General features: G+C 42.5%; 1 protein-coding gene across 13 annotated transcripts in view; it reads left to right on the top strand.

The window, feature by feature from the left end:
* The first annotated feature begins 8,681 nt into the window (after positions 1 to 8,681).
* Positions 8,682 to 19,508, top strand: part of NCAM1 (neural cell adhesion molecule 1) — a 311,181-nt gene continuing 300,354 nt past the window's right edge. For all 13 annotated transcript variants that reach the window (XM_015115714.3, XM_077964292.1, XM_015115716.3 and 10 more), the window contains exon 1: positions 8,682 to 8,926. In XM_015115714.3, the coding sequence (XP_014971200.1) occupies positions 8,875 to 8,926 (52 nt within the window). In that variant the 5' untranslated portion in view covers positions 8,682 to 8,874. The remainder of the gene's footprint in view (positions 8,927 to 19,508) is intronic.

Genomic DNA, 19,508 nt, shown 5'->3' on the forward strand with positions numbered 1-19,508 from the left:
TTTATCAGGGAATCCTGTTACTTCTTTCATGGCTCTCATTACAACTTAAAATTTTTTCATCTCTTTGTTTAGTTATTTATCTTCTTGACAGTCTGTAAACATGTGTATTTTGTTCACGTTTTGTATTCCTGACTACTAACAGTGATTTGCATGTGATAGGTGTTCACTATATACATGTTGAATAAAAGAGTGTCAGGCTTGCACTAAGTCCTCTACACACCTTATTCTAATTAATGTTCACAAGAAGTCTGAGAGTTAAATGTCACACTAATCCCATTTTATGGACAAGAAAAATTAGGTTTACAGGCGTCAAGGTAATATACCCAAATCCACAGAGCCTACAGGTGAAGAAGCTAGGATTTAAACTTGGATTGTCAAACTCCTGGAGCTGAACACTCATCCACATCACTTCATTGCCACTGGGGTGTGGGAGGATACATAGAAGAGAGCCAGGAAGTTGTTGTGTCTTTAACTTAAGTTCAGTCATGCTTTCTGATTTTTAAGATCTTGACATGAAGACCCTAGCTCTTTTCTCGTCTGTTAAGTGACCAGTTTCAGAAGGTTTTGTTTGTTTGTTTCTTCAGGGACAAAACAGGGAGTTGGGCAGCCTGGAGTCTGAATTCAGCTCTGGGCCCAGGAACCATTTACAACTATCTCTGTCTTGCTAGTTCACTTTAACTTCCTAAAGCTGTGCACACTCCATGGCCTGATTCTTGCGATTTGATTCTGCCTCATCCCTCAATATTTACATTGAAACATATAGATTGCCCAAATGGTAATCCGTGACAGTTCTCTGTGACTCAGTTTCCATAACTCTGGAGTAACTTGTCTAAATATACTCATCTCTGAGATGTCAGCATGATTCTAACACTTAGTCCAAGTAACAACTCTGGTAGATTAGAAAACAGGACCCCTCCGTTCCTATCAAAATCTCAATGATAGTTTATGTAGAAATAGAAAAGTACATGCTAACATTCGTATAGAGTCTTAAGAGACCCCAAATAGCCAAAAGAGTCTTGAAAAAGAAGAATGAAGTTGGAAGGCTCACACTTCCTGATTTCAAAGCTTAGTACAGAGACACAGTAGTCAAAACAGTGTGGTACTGGTATAAAGACAGATATGCAGACCAGTGGAATAGAATAGAGACTTTAGGAATAAACCCTTGCATATATGGTCAAACAATTTTTGACAAGGGTGCCAAAACTATTAAACGAGAAAAGGATAGCATTTTCTACAAATGGTGTTGGGAAAACTGGATATCCACATGCACATAAATAAATAAATTTGGATCCTTATCTTATACCATATACAAACATTAACTCAAAACAGATCAAAATGTAATAACTAAAACTATAAAACTCTTGGAAGAAAACATAGGGGAAAAGCTACAAGACATATTTCACAATGATTTCTTGGATATGGCAATAAAAGAATAGGCAACAAAAGAAAACATAGATACGTTGGACTTTCTTAAAATTAAAATGTTTCTATATAGTAAAACACTATTAAACAGAGTGAAAAGGCAACCCATGGAATGGGAAAATATTTTCAAATCATATCTCTGATGAGAGATTGGTATATACCATATATAAATAATTCTTACAACCTAACAACAGCAGAACAAACAACCCAATTAAAAAATGAGCAATAGGCTTGAAAAGACATTTCTTTAAGGAAGATATAGAAATGGTCAATAAGCACATGGAAAGATGTTTAATATCATTAGACGTTAGGAAAATGCAAGTCAACACTATAATAAATTACCACTTTACACTACCACTTTACACTAAATTACCACTTTACAGCACTATAATAAATTACCACTTTACACTAGGATGACTACTATCAGAAAAAAAAGAGAAAGAAAAGAAGACAAAGAAAATACAAGTATTGGCAAGAATACATTGCAAGTGGAAGTGTAAGATGGTGTTCAGTCCCTGTGGAAAATGGCATGGAAATTCCTCGAAAAATTAAATGTAGTTACCACATGATTCAGAAATTCTACTTCTGGATATATACAAAAAAGAAGTGAAAGCAGAGACTTGTACAGATATTTGTATACACACGTTCATAGCAACATTATTCACAATAGCCAAACGGTGGATGCAACCCAAGTCACCATCAATAGATGAATGGATAAAGAAAATGTGGTACATACATACAATGAAATATTATTTAGCCTCAAAAAGGAAATAAATTATTACATGTTACGACATGGATGAGCCATGAAAACATTATGCTAAGTGAAAGTAACCATTCACAAAAGGATAAATACTGTATGATTCTCCTTACACCAGGCACCTAGAGAAGTCGCGTTTATAGAGACAGAAAGTGGAATGGTGGCTGTTAGGGGCTGAGCAGGAGGAGGGAATTGAGAGTTACTGTTTCATGTGTACGGAGTTTCAGTTGGGGAAGATGAAAAAGCTCTGGAGATGAATGGTAGTGATGGTTGCACAACAATGTAAATATGCTTGATGCCACAGAACTGTACATATTAAATGGTAAATTTTATGTCATGTGTGTTTTATATTTTTCCACAATAAAACAAAAGAAAAGAAAAAAAGCTGACAATGTAATTGTCTACCTAGAAAACCCTAAAGACTACTACAAAATCTCATAGAACTGATAAAAGAATTCAGCAAAGTTTCTTGATACAAAATTAATGTACACAAATCAGTAGCTCTCCTATACACCACCAGTAACCAAGCTGAGAATCAAATCAAGATGTCAACTCCTTTTACAATAGCTGCAGAAAAAAGTAATAATACTTAAGAATATACCTAACCACGGAGGTGAAAGACCTTTACACGGAAAACTACAAAACACTGCTGAAAGAAATCATAGATGACACAAACAAATGGAAACACATCCCATGCTCATGGATGGGTAGAATCAATATTGTGAAAACGTCCATACTGCCAAAAAAACCTCTACAAATTCAATGCAATTCCTATCAAAATACCACCATCGTTCTTCACAGAACTAGAAAAAAAAAAATCCTAAAATTCATATGGAACCCAAAAGGAGCCCGCATGGCCAAAGCAAGGCTAAACCAAATTGGCTATTTTGGAGTATAGCTAAAATCATGTAGTGGGTACTATGCTAAGCTGTTCAGAGTCCCCCTTCAGGGCTGGAGGGCTTACTCCAGATGCTGGGGATGCCCTCCTTCAGCTGAAACAAATCACCTTTCACAAGGCCAGGTTACATTCTTGGGGTGGCCTGAATTTGGTGATTGGTCAATGTGAGGATATTGCAACTATTTTCAGGGTTCTCAAGGTGGGGCTGAGGCTTTGTGGTGCCTGCCCGGAGGCCCAGTTTCCTCTTCTTTATTAGTAACCTGTTTATTTCCCTTCCCACACAGATGTTGATCCTGAAAGTAATTCCTAACAAACTTTCTGCACAATATAAAAAAGGAAAATGAAAACAGCACCTCTTCCTTGATGCTTTACTTCCACTGATGCCAGAAAATATCATCGTAACAACCGTATAAATATATGATGGGTGGGATTTGCAAAACACCCCTTGAAGCTGTGCAGTGCACAACCCGCACAAAGCAGCAGTGGTTCTATGTCAACCTCTGTCTCGTTTCTCCCGCGTTTGGAAGTCCCCAGCACCACTGTGCTGGATTGACTGATGAGTGCTCGCTAGTCCTTAACCAGTGCCTGAGCCAGCCTTGAACAGGGAGGAAGCACATCAGTTGCCCCAGCCCTGCCATGCATTAGAGTTTATAAGTAATTTCTCATGTCAACCAGATTTGGAAGATGAGAAGTTAAGAGTGAGCTGGGAGGGTTCCCGAGAGACTTTCACGCTTGAACTCTGTGGGCTCAAGTTTACCTCCTGGTCCTTATGCTTTCCTGGCTCATGCTCAGCTCTTTGGATAAGCCAGAGAAAAAAACAGATTAAGTTGGACTTTCTCAAAATTTAAAACGTTACTGTATGGAGAAAACACTATAAACAGAGTGAAAAGGCAACCCATGGAATAGGAAAATATTTTCAAATCATGTATCTGATGAGAGATTGGTATCTACCACATATAAAGAATTCCTATGACTTAACAATAACAGAACAAGAAACCCAATAAAAATAAATAAAATGGGCAGAAGATTTTCAGCTTCTATTAGCCTCAGGTCTTAAGTTGGCTTAAGACCTGTCTCTTGTGTTGGTCTTAAGATGCTGTGTTTCTCAGACTCTGTTTTGCCTGTATCGATAGTGAAATAAACTTCTTAGGGTATCTGTGAGTCCTAGGATTACACCTGGGGTCCCCACTGTCAACAACAACAGGAAAGAAGACCTAAATTAGGGCACTTTATTCCAAGTTCATTTTTCAAGTTGTATAAGTCAAGCTGTTGCATAAGGCCTTGGTGGTGCTGAGCAAGAGTTAACACCAATTTAATTTACTTTATAACCTGATAATAAAGTCCTCACGTTAAAAGAGAAGAAAAGAAAACCCTCTTCTAAGCCTCCTTCTCTCACAAGCTTGCCTCCCTGTCATTATCCCACTACTCTTTCAACATCACACTGCTGGAGAGAGTGTCCACACCCCCGGCTTCTCTCTCCTCCCCTCCCTTTCATTCCTGGGACCATGATGTCTCCCTTCCCCTCCATTCCATGAATACTGTTCCCCCAGGGGCCACTAAGGACTTTCCAATGGTTGAATTCAGGAAATTCTTTTAAATCTTCCTCTTTTTTGACCACCTCAAAGCTTTCTTCTTTAGGTTTTGTGACACTGTCATATTTCAATTTCCTTTCTAGCTGTCTGTTTTTCAGTATTTCATTGGTAAGTCCTTCTGCCTGTATCTTAAACACTGATGCTCTCTGGGCCCTCTGTCTGTCTTCTACACATTTCCACTTGGATGTCTCTGAAACATCTCAGACTTAGTATGTGCAGAGCTGACATCATTGCTTCTTTGCTTATCACCTGGTCTGAATCTGCCCCTCTTCTTCTGCTCCCTATCAATGTTGCCAGCAACTATTCAGTCGCCTACAATGGACCCTTAGCAGTCATCACTTTCTCGAGATCTCTGTCATGTACACCCATATAGATCCACTAAACAAAATGGTAATCCCTCTCCGCCCCAGAATTCTTCTCTCTCATTATTGTTTTCCTTAGCACTTCTCACCACCTGTACACTACTACATGTTTAATGATTTATTCTCTGTCTTCCCCCATAAAAAGGAAAGCCCATGTGGGCAAAGGCTCTACTTTGTCCCGGGCTACATCCCCAATGTCTAGAGCAGTGCCAGGCACTTAGTTGAGACTCCATAAACATTTGTTGAATGAATGAAAGGAACTTGGATTTCTTCCTGTGCCTCATACTTCCATCTTCACACAATTCCCAAGTCTAGCTGTTCTTATCTTATCTTGGAATTGCAAATCTGGGCCCCTTTTTGCTTCTTTTCCCACTGTCACTTTTTTTTTTTTTTTTTTTTTGAGACAGAGTCTCGCTTTATCACCCAGGCTGGAGCGCAGTGGCATGATCTTGGCTCACCATAACCTCTGCCTCCTGGATTCAAGCAATTCTCCTGCCTCAGCCTCCCAAGTAGCTGGGATTACAGGCACGTGCCACCAGGCCCGGCTATTTTTTTTGTATTTTTAGCAGAGACAAGGGTTCACCATATTGGCCAGGCTGGTCTTGAACTCCTGACCTTGTGATCCACCCACCTCGACCTCCTAAAGTGCTGGGATTACAGGCATGAGCCACCGCGCCCGGCCACCCCACTGTCGCTTTCTTAATTAGGCCCTGTCACCCCATCCAGAGTTATCATGGCCTCCTAGCTCATCTCCTTGCTGTGGCTGTCTTCTTAGACCTTTCTCTGCTTCCTCTCTAAATAATTTTCTCTCTAATGCACAGTCTGGAGTCTCCTTCCTCTGCCTCAATCCCATGGATGTTCACTTTGTAGATGCTCATTAATGTGTGCCTGACAGCCCGGGCCTCTCTCTGGGGAGAGAGGTCCAGTGAGAGTCACAGTTTTGTCCCATTTTAAAATGAGGATCAGGGAGGGATTGAACGCAATACAGAGCTTACAGATGTAGGCACTGACCAGCAGAGATACACAGAATTGGAGACAAGTGACACAACCTGTTAAAAGAACTTGGGAGAGAAACCGGGAGTGTGGACTGGAATGACTGGGGCAGCATTCTAGAATGAATCATTACAACAGAGGTCAACAACCACATGGGGTAGGGGTAGGGAGGGGCTGGAGAGAGAGAGGGGAAGAAAAAGAAATTCAGTCATGCTGAAGTGAGATTGGATTTCCACACTTGTCTACACTGAAAAGCTAAAAATAGGGACATCTGGGGAGAAAAATAGTGAGGAGTCTTTTAATTCTACTGACATGGACTATAAGGAGGGAGGTTTGCAGGGAAGGATGTGTCTCTCACTCTTAGGGGCAAAACTGGAAAAATTTTTATTTTGGGGGGCCCCAACCTTCACTCTCTCCACTCCATCCCCTGCCTGTTCTCTCTATCTTTCCTCACTATCAAAACCTCTTTTTAAAGGAAAGAGTCTGATAACATTCATTTACATAAATCTGTAATATTTAATGTGGTGATTTTAGATGTTAGAAGCAGAAGTCTGAAATTAAAGACACATAAGTACAGCAACCATTAAAAAAAGACGTATATAATTCACTGCATCCAGCACAGGGCTAAACCCAGTGGTTGCTCCACAAATATTTGTTGAAAGATGTTCAAAAAAGCATTATTTATATTATCAAACTCCACAAACAATACAAGTATCCAAAAATGGGGAAGCCATTGCAAAATCATCCATATGAAGAAATATTACATAGCTATAAAAATATCTAGAAAAGCTTTTTAATGATCCAGAGGAATAAATGCTTATACTAATGTTAGGCAAAAATAGCAGGATTCGAATTGCTACTATAATATGTCAATTATAAAAATCATATGCACATACAGAAGACAAAATCTATGAGTATCTCTGGAATCCGTGGGATTTGGGGTTATTTTTAGTTCTACTTTTCTGTATTTTTGAATTGTTTATACTTGGTATGAAAGAAATAGCCCAAAGTAAACGTTGTGGAAGATTTACTTGGGGGAAGAAACACTTTTCAGGGGTCCCCGCTAATTACACTGTACTGGTGTGGCCCACTTGGTCTATTATAGAGGAGGAAAGCAGGGAAGAGATAGGGCCTGTCCAGTAAGGGAGGATGGATGGTCTGCCAGCAGAGGATGGACTTTTAAAAACTGCTACAGGGGCTGGGCGCGGTAGCTCACGCCTGTAATCACAGCACTTTAGGAGGCTGAGGTGGGCAGATAATGAGGTCAGGAGTTCGAGACCAGCCTGACCAACATGGTGAAACACTGTCTCTACTAAAAATACAAAAATTAGCTGGATGTGATGGCGCCCGCCTGTAGTCCCAGCTACTCAGGAGGCTGAGGCAGGAGAATGGCTTGAATCGGAACGGAAGTTACAGTGAGCAGAGATGGCGCCACTGCACTCCATCCTGGGCGAGAGAGCGAGGCTCCGTCTCAAAAAAACAAAACAAAAACAAAACAAAACAAAAAACAAAAAATCTGCTACAGGAGTGGGGAGGCCGACCTTTGAAGAAAAAGGGCGTACCCGGTAATATTAGTGCTTTAGTGCCTTTGAACTTATGCAGACTTCCTCTGTTAGAGGGTTTCTGTGTTCTAGGCTAATAGGTTAACCTGACATCTAGAACACCTTCCTCACATTAGTTCCTTACACACCCAAGCCTTCAGGTGCTGAGACATGTTTCTTTTCACCCTGCTCCCTCCACCCCCTACTTTTGAAAACACAGCTGGAATTTTAATTAAAGCCTATTGTGTTGGTACCTCAGTAGTGTTGGTACCTCAGTAATATTCTACATTAATATCTTTAAGAATTAAGGTCATGTCCCCATGTAAGAAAATATTATTTAATGTTGCTTCTATATCATAATATCTATATAAAAGCCCTGGCTATTTTAATAAAGAGACCACAGATTTCAGAATTTATATAAACAGGAAAACATTTTCTTTGGGTTATTTCTGGAAATCCCTTCCAAACATCTGAGTTTTCTTCTAACTCAAGTCTCTTCCCACCTCCTTCCCAGGGGATCTGCTGAAGGGTGTTGTATGTCTCCCTGTGGGACAGCAAACTTCACAGTCAGGATAAAACAAACAAACAAACAAACAATATCAAAACAACACCCAGCAACGGCAACCCCCATCCCTCTCCAAAGTTCTAATTTCCCGCACTTAAAATTAAGTCCTGGGCTATCCTTGTGTTGCAAGAATCTTAGAATCGAAATGGAGGGATTTGATAACTTTAAATCTAAAATTTTCTTCTATTATTTACTAGTTATCAAAATATGCAAACTGCTGATTAGGGAAGGCTGGGTGGCAGGAGCGCCTGCGAAGGCGTAGGGGAGAAGTGTGAAAAGAAATCCCAGCTCTCCCTGGGAGACTGCGTGTGAAAGAGCCCGGCTCCCCCGAAAGCTCCAGGCCGCGTTTTGCAGGCTTCCGCATCTGCCTTCCCTGTCTCTCTTACCTCCTTGATGTTCGGCACTATTTGTGGCCGGCGTGGTGGAAGGACACAGTGAGGTTCTCACCCCCGCCCCCCCACCGCTCCTCGCTCCCATCCCAGTTCCATCAAAACGAACCCGGGCCAGCGCAAGGATCTCCGAGTTGCGAGTGTGCTGAGGCTGGGACTGTCACTCATTCTCCGATCAGCGCGTGAACGCAGCTCGGCTGCCGCTGGCAGGAAACAATTCTGCAAAAATAATCATACTCAGCCTGGCAATTGTCTGCCCCTAAGTCTGTCGCTCTGCCGCCGTCCACACTCGCTGCAAGGGAGGGGGCACAGAATTTACCGCGGCAAGAACATCCCTCCCAGCCAGCAGATTACAATGCTGCAAACTAAGGATCTCATCTGGACTTTGTTTTTCCTGGGAACGGCAGGTACATTTTTTTTTTTTTTTATTCTCAATCTGGTTTGCTAATTACCCCTTCCTCCTACTCCTAGGAGGAACGCTATTATTTTGGGTGGTTTTACGTGGACTGCTAAGGCTGGTCATTTGCGTTTAGCTGTGAAAGGAGCGCGTCGCCCTTGCTGCCCAGCCGAACCCCGCTCCCTCCCGGGCTGCGCTGCACGGGAGCTGCCTCCCCGCGCCGCCAGCGCCCGGCGCCCCTCTGGCGCGTCCGCCCTTCCCACTTTGTGCGCCTGCGGCGGTGGGAGCAGAGCCAGTCGGCTCCTGGGGGCTCAGCGGCCGCGCTGGTGATGGGCAGCGCTCCTTCCCCAAAGGCGGGCGGCGGGGCGGGGGACGTCGCGGCTCGGGTGGTGCCGCTGCACGGGCTCGGATTCCGAGGGGGAAGGGGCTTGTCAGCCCCGGCTCCGGGAAGAGTGAACAATAAGGCTAGGGCAGCCGCCCCAGATCGTTATATCCCCGGGTCTAATAAAGTCAGGATCGCTGCTTTGCCTCCCCCGCCCCAGCCGAATAACGGTTTGCAAAATGGGGCGAAATGGGCAGAATAGCAGGGCTATGTGGCCGTTGTTGCACCCCAGTCGATATGACGTTAGTTTTTCATTTGCCAAATTGCTGGTTAGTTGCAAAGCCTACCCTCGGCCGCGAGCACTGAAGGATGGGAGGGTCGAGCGCCGCGTTTTGACAGGAGGAAGTGCGGAGGGGCGGAGGGCGAGGAGGGCGTGATCGGGTCTGCCTGGTGTGTGCGCGCGTGTGTGCGCGCGCGTGTGCCTTTACACGCGCCGCGTGCCCAGTGTTGCACGGGGCGGGAGAAGAATGGCAGGTAGCCGCCCGAAACACCTCGCCCTGTCTCCTTTCTTTGGGCGAGGTTCTGGATCCTGGCAAAGTGTGAACAATAGGGAGCTGGGAGGAAGACAGTAGTGATGCTGCCGCGGGTGGCGGGGGTTGCGCCGCCGCCCAGAGAACCTCGGCAGCGGGGAGGGAGGTGCATTTCATTTTGGCTATTTCCATCCCGGTCTCCCTGGAAAATTCTTCTGTGCGTGCCCACCCTCCCCTCCAGCTGTCATCCCCCCACCTCCACCCAAGGATTTGCGCTTTGGCTCTGATGGACGGGAGGGGAGGAAGAAAAGCAGGGGCCGCAGAGAGCTGGGTGGGTTGGGCGGACATTCTGGGCGGGGGGGCGTGTGCTGGGAAGCGACTGAGGAAAGCCGGGCGGAGGGGCTGTGTGTCGAGGTTGCCGCTGCCAGGTGCCGTTGTACCTTCTCTGGACTGCCGAGCCCGGGTTGGGGAGCGCACGGGGCGGGTTGGGGAGCGCACAGGGCGGGCTGGGGAGCGCAAGGGGCGGGTCAGGGAGCACCCAGTGAGCCCCCTTCGCGGGCGGCACAGGAGCAGCGCTCGGCCGCCGCCTCCAGCCAACTCGGCTCCCTCCCATGGCGACCAATCAGCGCGAGGCTGGCTGGGCGGGAAGCCGCGAGAGGCTTTTATTGCGGCGCGGGTGGCGGCCAGGAGCTGCCAGGACAGTCTCCCGGTGCTCCAGCCTAACGGTCTCGCTCAGTCACCGCCGGGAGAAACCCCGCCCTGCGGCCGGTCCCCAGCCTGCCCGGCAGTTTCTGAGGAAATAAAATGGAGACTAGGTGGTCACCTGGAGTGCTCCTGGTCCGGCCGCCCGTGCTCGCCCACTCTCGCCTCTTTCTTGCCGACTTGGAGCATCCCACCGCCCCCGCCAGCGCTCACTCTCGCGCTGCAGAATCCGAGCCTGAGCGCGTCGCCGGGGAGGGCACCCTGGCAGGCACACCGACGCGCGTGCGCTGACCGGCCGGGCCGCGGGCCGGGGGCGCTACTGGCGGCGGGGCGGGGCCGTGGTAGGGCCCGGAGGGGTGGGGACCAAGCCTAGTCTGCCTGGCGCTGGGTCTCCGCTGCCACCTGGGCGGGGGCCACCCCGGCTATGCCCCTTTCCGCGGTCCCGTGGGTGCTGCGACGCGACCTGTCCGCACGGCGGGGGGGGAGGGTGTGTTTTTGAGACCTCCTCGCTCCCAGGTGGGGCGTGACAATGGAACCCGGATCTTTGGTGGGCCTTTTGGGGGATCGCCTGGCGGTCCTTTCCATCATCGTGATGGGTACAGTCATCAGTATTTGGATCCCGTGGAAGTTGCAGGCCCAGGAATTCCCACTGGGATATTCGTGGAGGCCCAGGCAGGGGAGGCATTCTGACCAGTGTTCCCTGGAATGAAAGCGACCTCTTTCCTGGCCTGGTACCTTGAGAATGGGAAGAAGGCAGAACGTGAAACACATACAAGGTTGCTTAACAAAAGAAAGAAGTCGAATGGTTTTCTAAAAAGAAATAATTTCCCATTAAAATGTCTTTTGTACCATATATTTAAAAAAAAATCAAAGAATTCAAGTCAAAGGGTCAGAATGAAAATGAAAATATAACACACAAGTATATATACATATGTATATATATCTGAGGATTTTTTTTTTTTTTGGACTCAAATGTAGCATGTCCAGGGCAGTGGTAACTGAGTTTATGTGCTCCGCTCTGTGCATATGAAAATTTACATATAAGGCAAGCTAACGTTAATATATCAAGTGAGTCCGATGGGCTGCCCCCTCCTCTTTTGATGTCCTCTGCTCTTTAGAAATGTAATGAAAGGTTGTGCAATTGCATAGTAAATTTGAGTTTACTCTAGTATAAATTTTGGATGTTTTGAAGAATTGTTTGCTTGAACGATCTGGGATGGTTAAATCACATGTTTACTTGATAATTTTAGTCTTGTGTCAGTTAAACTTGCAAGAGTCAAGGAATGGATAGGACTGGGTTTCTAACAAGATAACACCGGTTAAGAACAAAGAGCTACTTTACAAAAGCTAACATTGAAATCACGTAGTATACATAATATCTCTGACTAAGCAAATTAAGGTGCGCTTCCACAAAGTTTACTATGAGCACAGTTATAGTGAGCCATATATTTTTGTTGATTTTCATTTTAAGATTGAGAATGTGTGTTTTTAAACAGAATTTCACTGAGTGTAATAAAAGCTGTATAAGAATGTGGAAAACCTTTCATAACTCTAACCAAACCCTAGAAAGATTATTTTCTTTCAATAAATACTAGCATATTTAAAAATATTAATAACTGATAATTTGTTTAAAATCCAACAGAGTTATTAAAAACAGGGAATATAATCCAGACATTGTAGACATGTGGGCTGTGATTTATGTAAGTTTTTGAGTTACTATTCCCTCTATAAAGGTCTTAAAGATCTGCTAACCTAGCTAAGCTTTCATTACTCTCAAATTGTTTGCCTAAGCTAATTCTTTATGAACTCCTTCCTTCTTTCCCTAAATTATCGAACCTGATAACTGCCTTCCAAATACCTTTATCTAAGATTTTTTTTTTTTAAATTGGAATATCAGAAAATAGCAGGACACATTCTTGTTTAGTAAAGGAGGTTCCTGTAAGTCTTACTATGATAATTTATTAAACTAAGAATATGTTGATTTAACTGGTGACTGGTTTCTTGAGTTTGATAGTTCAAGAATTAAGATAGTAATTGCAAAGAAAAACAATCCCACATCAAAACTTAAAAAAAAAAATGGTGTGGGTGTGCTATTTGTAAGGGATGTGGGTGTTTACTGAAGGCAGCAATAAGGAGAAATTAGTCTGTAGCACCCCCAAATTTCAAGTTTTGAACAGTGCTTCTGTTTGGAATCCATTTATCATTAATTGAATTCCTCAGATAGGTAATATGTAATTTAACGGAAGTAACCTATATCTGTATTTTCTGTTACAAGGAACAATGTCTTAATTGCCTTTCAAAATAAACAGCACCGTTTTGTCACTCAAAAGCTAATCTTTAGACATGTGTTTGTTCACTACAGAACCCAGTTTCTCAAATTATAGAGAGCATTTTGTAAACTTTACACTGCTTAAAATATGGACTCTGGAATTTCTGATGAGACCACTTAATTTTTCAAGGCGACGAAGCCTCTGTTAAGTATGAGTTTGATAAATTTCTCATATTTTTGTCTTTAGTATTAAGAAACTGTGGCTGCTGTCCAGACTGAAAGTGGCTTCAATACTACTGGCAGACTTCCAAAGACATTTTACAGACAGTCCTTTCTGACTTAGTGTAAAATAAATGATTGAGTACCTGTTGCTAAAGAACGGGTTGCACTTTCCCTTAGGATCTTGAGCTTGTGATGGAGAGCAGAACCAATTGGCAGGCCGGGAAGAGAAGGGATCGCACCTGCCCCCATCAGTCTGTGGGAAGAGTCATAGACTGGGAGGAGACAAAGACATTTTATAAAGGCTCTCCTGTACCAGTTCAGCATTGTGTTTTTGAGCACACACATGTTTTCTGGTGTCAAGATGAATATTTTAATGTAAATTCCATAATTGATCATTTTTCAGTTTAGCAGTTGTAACATAGAGACTAAGGAACGTCTGGAACTTTAAAAGAAATGGCATCACATTACAGGGAGAATTTTACTAATCTTAAAACTGGGTTACAAACTACACAAAATTGAAAACATTAATCACGTGGCTGCGTAAAATGAGGTCATTTGAGCTTTTAATAAAAATCTCTAAGGTGAAAATTCCTTTGGTTAAAAAGAAAGAATTCTAAGTAAAATTCGGAAGAAGAAAATTTGATACGTTTCATAATATATTCAATGCCTCTGAGCAATACTGTAAGAGATGGCCTCTTAGGAAGGAGGAAATGTCCGAGACCTCTCTGAATCCTAATGATTAGGTTTCTATGAGCTCCAGAGTTTTTACTATTTGAAAACATTGTAGTGAAACTATTTTTACCAATACGGGTAGATATGCTTACTACTTACGGTAGGATAATAGAATACAGAAGTCAATCGGAAGGTCATAGTCCTGTTACCTCTAGCCTCTTTTGTTACTAACTCTTGGGGTCAAACCTTAAAACCATTTGCTGATGTAAAGGGATGTAAATTATTTGGCATTGGCAGTGGTGCCATTATGCCCTTTCATTTCATGTTGTTGAAATACTGTCTCTCAGCTGCAGATGCTCATTAGGAGCATTGCCTTTTGATGTTGGTCTGGGTGCCAAATGGCGTCCTTTCAGGCAGTTTCAATACATTACATTTAAAACGTTCTCAGGCCGTGTCTACATCCAGCCACTGAGTTAACGGATTTTCAATTGGGTAGACACGCTTTTCCTTTCCTGCAGTATTAATTTAGCTTCTAAGCAATCGGAGACTCCAAGGGGACTGCACTAAAAGGATAGGCCCTTTAGTATATCTTGTGTATGTGTGCTTTTGAAAAACAGATTGTAATAAACCCATTATGCGTTCTTTTTTCTTCCAAATATATGTAACATTTTCTTGAATTCAAAGATTGCATGGCTGATATGATTTCAAAGGCTTCTGTGTAATCTATGTTCCACTTTGTACTCTGAGGACTTCTTGATTTGTAGCTGCAAACCTGGGTAACAGCTGATCTTCCGTTTTCTATTTGGCGTCATTCCTGAGATAAGGTGTAAAATGCCTTGTGTTGTACATTAATCTCCTCCTTTGGTATCTGATTACCTCATCATTTAAGAATATTCGTAGTAATGTCACAGTATTTGAGATTGTGTTACATTAGGTATTCTCTTCAATAGTTGATCAAATATGTTTATTGAGTGCCAGCTTTTTATCTTCTGCTCTGTGGGGAATTAAAAGGAGTGAGATGACATAATTTCTGCTGTCAGGGAACCTTGGGAGTAGTAGAGACTAGAGATTAAGAGAGGTAGATAACCCTGGATTGAAACCCCAGACATATCCCTTACTAGCTGTCTGATCTTGGACAAATGATTTAACTCGTCCAAGTTTCAGTTTCCTCTTCCGTGAGACTGGAAAATTAGTAATGCCTACTTGTTAGAGTTATAAATATTTTAGAGATCTTAGGAATTCAGTCCATGTAAGCAGTGTTCATTAATGAGGAAGAGGGATATATATGGATCTGGAAAAAATAATTATTTAGACATAGTGCCCTCCTTTTAGAAGGATTTTAAAAAGGATTTTATGAAAACATGACCCCTTCAGAGATTAGAACTAGACTTTAAAAGTTGGTCACTAAATATGCCTGCAATTCCGTGTTGGTTGTGAATACTTCAGAGAAAAAAATGGCCTGATTATAAGGTTGAAAACTGTCTGCACAAGGGTGGATCTAGGTTTTGTGGGGCCTGAAGGGTATACAATTTTGAGGGCCTTCTTTAAGGAAAATACAAAACTCTCTTGCTTTTGCAAAGTTTAGTTGAATACATGACCATGAGAACACATTGCCAAGTCCCGGTCCCCCAGAGCCTTGGAAGGAGTCCATGCAATTGAGGAACCCTGAAAACTTCTGGCCCTGCTTTAGGAACTATCCTTTGGTCCACCTGGACTCATTGCTTGGGAATATAAACTAATTGTTCCAGTTTATTAAACGTGGACCTCATAGAGTTTGTTTGTGTAGTGCTTTGAAGATTACAATCATATCTTAGAATCACAAAGTTGTTTTTAGAAAGAAGTATTTCACTTTTATTTGACAGAAAATCTTAAATGAGATCTGAGCTGATTTGATATTTGTCACTGCCGATATTCTTGTAAATTACTAACTAGAAGAAAATAAAGCAATTGCTATTATTATTCAAATGAGTGAGACATAAGTGCCCGATTGGCAGGGCAAGAAGTAGTTTTGCCAGCTAAAGGCATATGATATTGGAGAGGAGACTGAAGATTTTGTTGTAGCTATCTAAAAGGAGATAAACTGGATATATAATACCAATAATTATATCTTAATCATCACGTTATGGTTTACAAAACACTTTGATATGCGTTTAATCTTCACACTAATTATTTAGTAAATATTGAATGAGTACGTGCTCTGTACTGGGTGCTGGGAATGCAGCGGTGAACTAGACATATATCGTCCCTGTTTTCATGGAGTTTCCAGTCTAGTAGTACAGAGAAATATAGACATTAAAAAGTAACACACATGTTTATAATTACATATTCAGATTAAAATCCAAGAAAAACCCAGGATGAGAGATTATCAAGGGGGATTGGGTGGTTGGGGAGGTGAGGATGTAACATTTAAACAACTGTGAAATAGGAAGAACAGATGGTATTCTCATTTTAGGGCATGATTGATTGACTACTTAATTCAACAAATGTTGAATTACAACAAACATTCCTGAATTCCTTAATTCAACAAATCTTTGTGAAGTCTGGAGAAGGTTGGACAGCTTCAGGAATTGTGTAGAGTTTCACGTTATAAAGTCCAGGAAAATATACATCTGCCTTTATAGAGCTTACCACCTGGAAGGAGAGGAGAGAGACATACTATACTTATAAATAGAGGCACGAAGTAAATGCTGTTGGACCACAAGAAAGGAAGCAATTAATTCTGCCTGGGACTCCCTGGAGCCGGGCTTGGGGAAGAGTTGCTTTCATTAGATGGAGCAGGAAGAAAGGGGGATCTGGGCAGAGCAGACAGCCTGAGCAGTGGTTGAGACATGAATCCGGTTGTACATGGGGAACAGTGTGAGAGTAGTGGGGAGGAGTAGCCAGAGATAAGGAGAAAAAAATTCTGCAAGTCCAGATTGTAAGTCTTTAAATGGAAACTGAGACTGAGAAAGGTTAAGTGACTTACGCAGGTGGAGCTGGGACTGTAACTTGCATTGGTTGTCTGAATTGTATCCTTTTCTAAGGCAAGGATAATTTGAATATATATAGCATCTGAATACGTGCGAAGCAAACAGGAGTTCCTGTGGCTTCTGGACTGAGTCTGACCAAAGTGTGGGAGGAGTGATGGGGAGGAAGAGCACTATTCAGATCTGTGGTCTGAAGGAACCGTCCTGCCATTCTGCAAGTTGCTGTCATTTGAGCCTGTTTCCCCATCTGTAAAATGGGGTTAATGACACTTCCATTGTGGGTCTTGGTGAGCTGAAATAAAACCACATACATAAAGCAGATATGAAGTATGTACTCATTATGTGCCTTAAAAAAGTTCCCCATGGTCAGAGATTTTATTTGAAATGTTTGTTTAGGCCGGGCGCGGTGGCTCAAGCCTGTAATCCCAGCACTTTGGGAGGCCGAGGCGAGCGGATCACGAGGTCAGGAGATCGAGACCATCCTGGCTAACACGGTGAAACCCCGTCTCTACTAAAAAAAATACAAAAAACTAGCCGGGCGAGGTGGCGGGCGCTTGTAGTCCCAGCTACTCGGGAGGCTGAGGCAGGAGAATGGCGTGAACCCGGGAGGCGGAGCTTGCAGTGAGCCGAGATCCGGCCACTGCACTCCAGCCTGGGCAGCAGAGCGAGACTCTGTCTCAAAAAAAAAAAAAAAAAAAAAAAGAAATGTTTGTTTAAAAAGGTGTACAGTACTCTGAATATGATGTGCAAAGTTCTGTGCTAGAGGCTGAGAGGAAAAACAAAATAAATTTAAGGTTACTATACTGACCCTTTCAGGTGGTTGGAGAGGAAGTACTTTTACTTAGTTCAAGTTGTGAAGAAATCATGAAAGATATTATATCAATAAGTGCCCAAATGAAGCAGGCAGGTAATAACTGGGAAAATTGAAAGGCAAAAATCACGTCTAGGTTTTAATGTCTGGGAGGAAAAGGTACAGAAAAGCTAGAACTTGACCTGGACCTCCACGGATATGAAGATAAATAGGGAGAGAGGGCCTGTTTTCCTATAGGGTAAGATGGATCTGGCCAAAGAATTTCTACTGAAGAGCAGTTAAAGGTTGGATCTTGGGGCAAGTCATATTTAAATCTTAAATGTCAGAGAAAGGAGAGGGGTCCTGCTGGAGATGATAGAGGAAGTAAAAGTATGTACATGTTTAAGAGTATAGTCAACAATAGCAACTGAACGTGTGCTGCGCCAGGCTGTGTGTTTGGGACTAGCTGGGAATTAGCAGAGACTTAAGTGGAACAAATCGATAGAGTTCACTGCAGCACTTAAAGGGAATTCTGGTTTTATATAGCATCCACTATGGTGGTTGGACAAAATGAAGGGCTAACGAAAGGGTTTTTATTGCTGCGTGAAACATCAACTAGATGATACTAGGAGAAGGGAGGTCAGTGAAGTCCAATGAAGGTATCTTGCTTAATTAGTAGGAGCACTTGTATGTGGGGAAAGGATACCATTGGGCTTAGATTCAAAAGATGTGGGTTCAAGAAGTTGCTCTGCTACTAACTAGCCAAGTGAATTTATATCAGTTATGTAACCTCTTTGAACTGTTACTTCCTCATTTAAATATAATAACAAAATAAGATAATATATGGGAAATGTATTGCAAATGAAATATTTCACAGCTGTACATTTTATACATTTTATTAGTAGACATGTTGCTGAAAAATTAAATAAAAATCAAATTTTATGTACTGCTAGAGGTGCTTGTTTGATTAAAGAAACCCAACTACGATATGTTTTCTAAAGCAGGTAATTTTGGAAAGATACACTTGTAATGATTTTGAATAAGGATAAAAGGGGCATAGCTGAGATGTTAGAAATGACAAAGCAACCAAGGGTAGATGATAGATCCCAAATGGTAGATGACTGAGAGGGAGAAAGATCTTTGAAGTTACAAACTCAAGGAAATTAAATAATCATGGTACTCTAAATATGATAGAGAAATTCAGAGACAGGTTAGGTTTTAGAAAAAGTTTGGACTTCCTAATACCTTAACCTGTAGGTCAGTATTTTTCAAACTATGGATGATGAAATCTATTTAATGGGCTTCCATATACATTAAACAAGAAAGAAGGAAGGGAGGAAGGAAAAAGGGGAGGAAGGAGAGAGAGAACGAGTGAAGGAGAAGTGGAAAAAGAGAGTGTGTTTTATGTAAGGGTAAGTACTGCTTTGAGTACTTCAGATTTTCTCTCTCTCTTTCTCTCTCTCTCTCTCTCTCTGTGTGTGTGTGTGTGTGTGTGTGTGTAATATGTAACTTGGTTGTGATGGAAAATACATTCTTTTGGCTCAGGTCAAAAGAGTTTGGAAGCTACTGTCGTCGAAGGAAGAATGTAGGATCAAAGAGAGGGTAAAGCAGTCTGTAATGGAGTGAGAGTACATCAGAAGGTATAGAATAGAAACTGAATGGGTTGTGAGGGAGGGAAGGAAGAAATGACAGCAAAATTAAGTATTAAGCATCCAAGCAATCAGTTAACAACAGGGTGTGAAAAAACAAAACAAATCAAACTCTAAATGTTATATCTTTTTTTGAAATGGTATTTCACTGTTGCCCAGAATGGCCTCAAACTCCTGAGCTCCTGCCTCAGCCTCCTGAGTAGCTGGGACTGAAGGTGCACACCACAGTGCCCTAAATGTGGTACCTTAACCTTACAGAGCTCACTGTCTGGGAATGAAAAGATAACTGGGAACACCAGGTAGCATCTACAGCCAAAATATGAGGCACTTAACGTTTCAGAGTCAGCATAAATATTGCCTGGGAACCAGGGGGTAGTTACAGCTGTACATTTTATTAGTAGACATGTAACTAAAAAATTACATAAAAATCAAATTTTATGTACTGCCATAGGTGCTTGTTAGATTGAAGA

Source organism: Macaca mulatta, chromosome 14 (assembly GCF_049350105.2).
Source record: "Macaca mulatta isolate MMU2019108-1 chromosome 14, T2T-MMU8v2.0, whole genome shotgun sequence".
NCBI lineage: Eukaryota > Metazoa > Chordata > Mammalia > Primates > Cercopithecidae > Macaca > Macaca mulatta.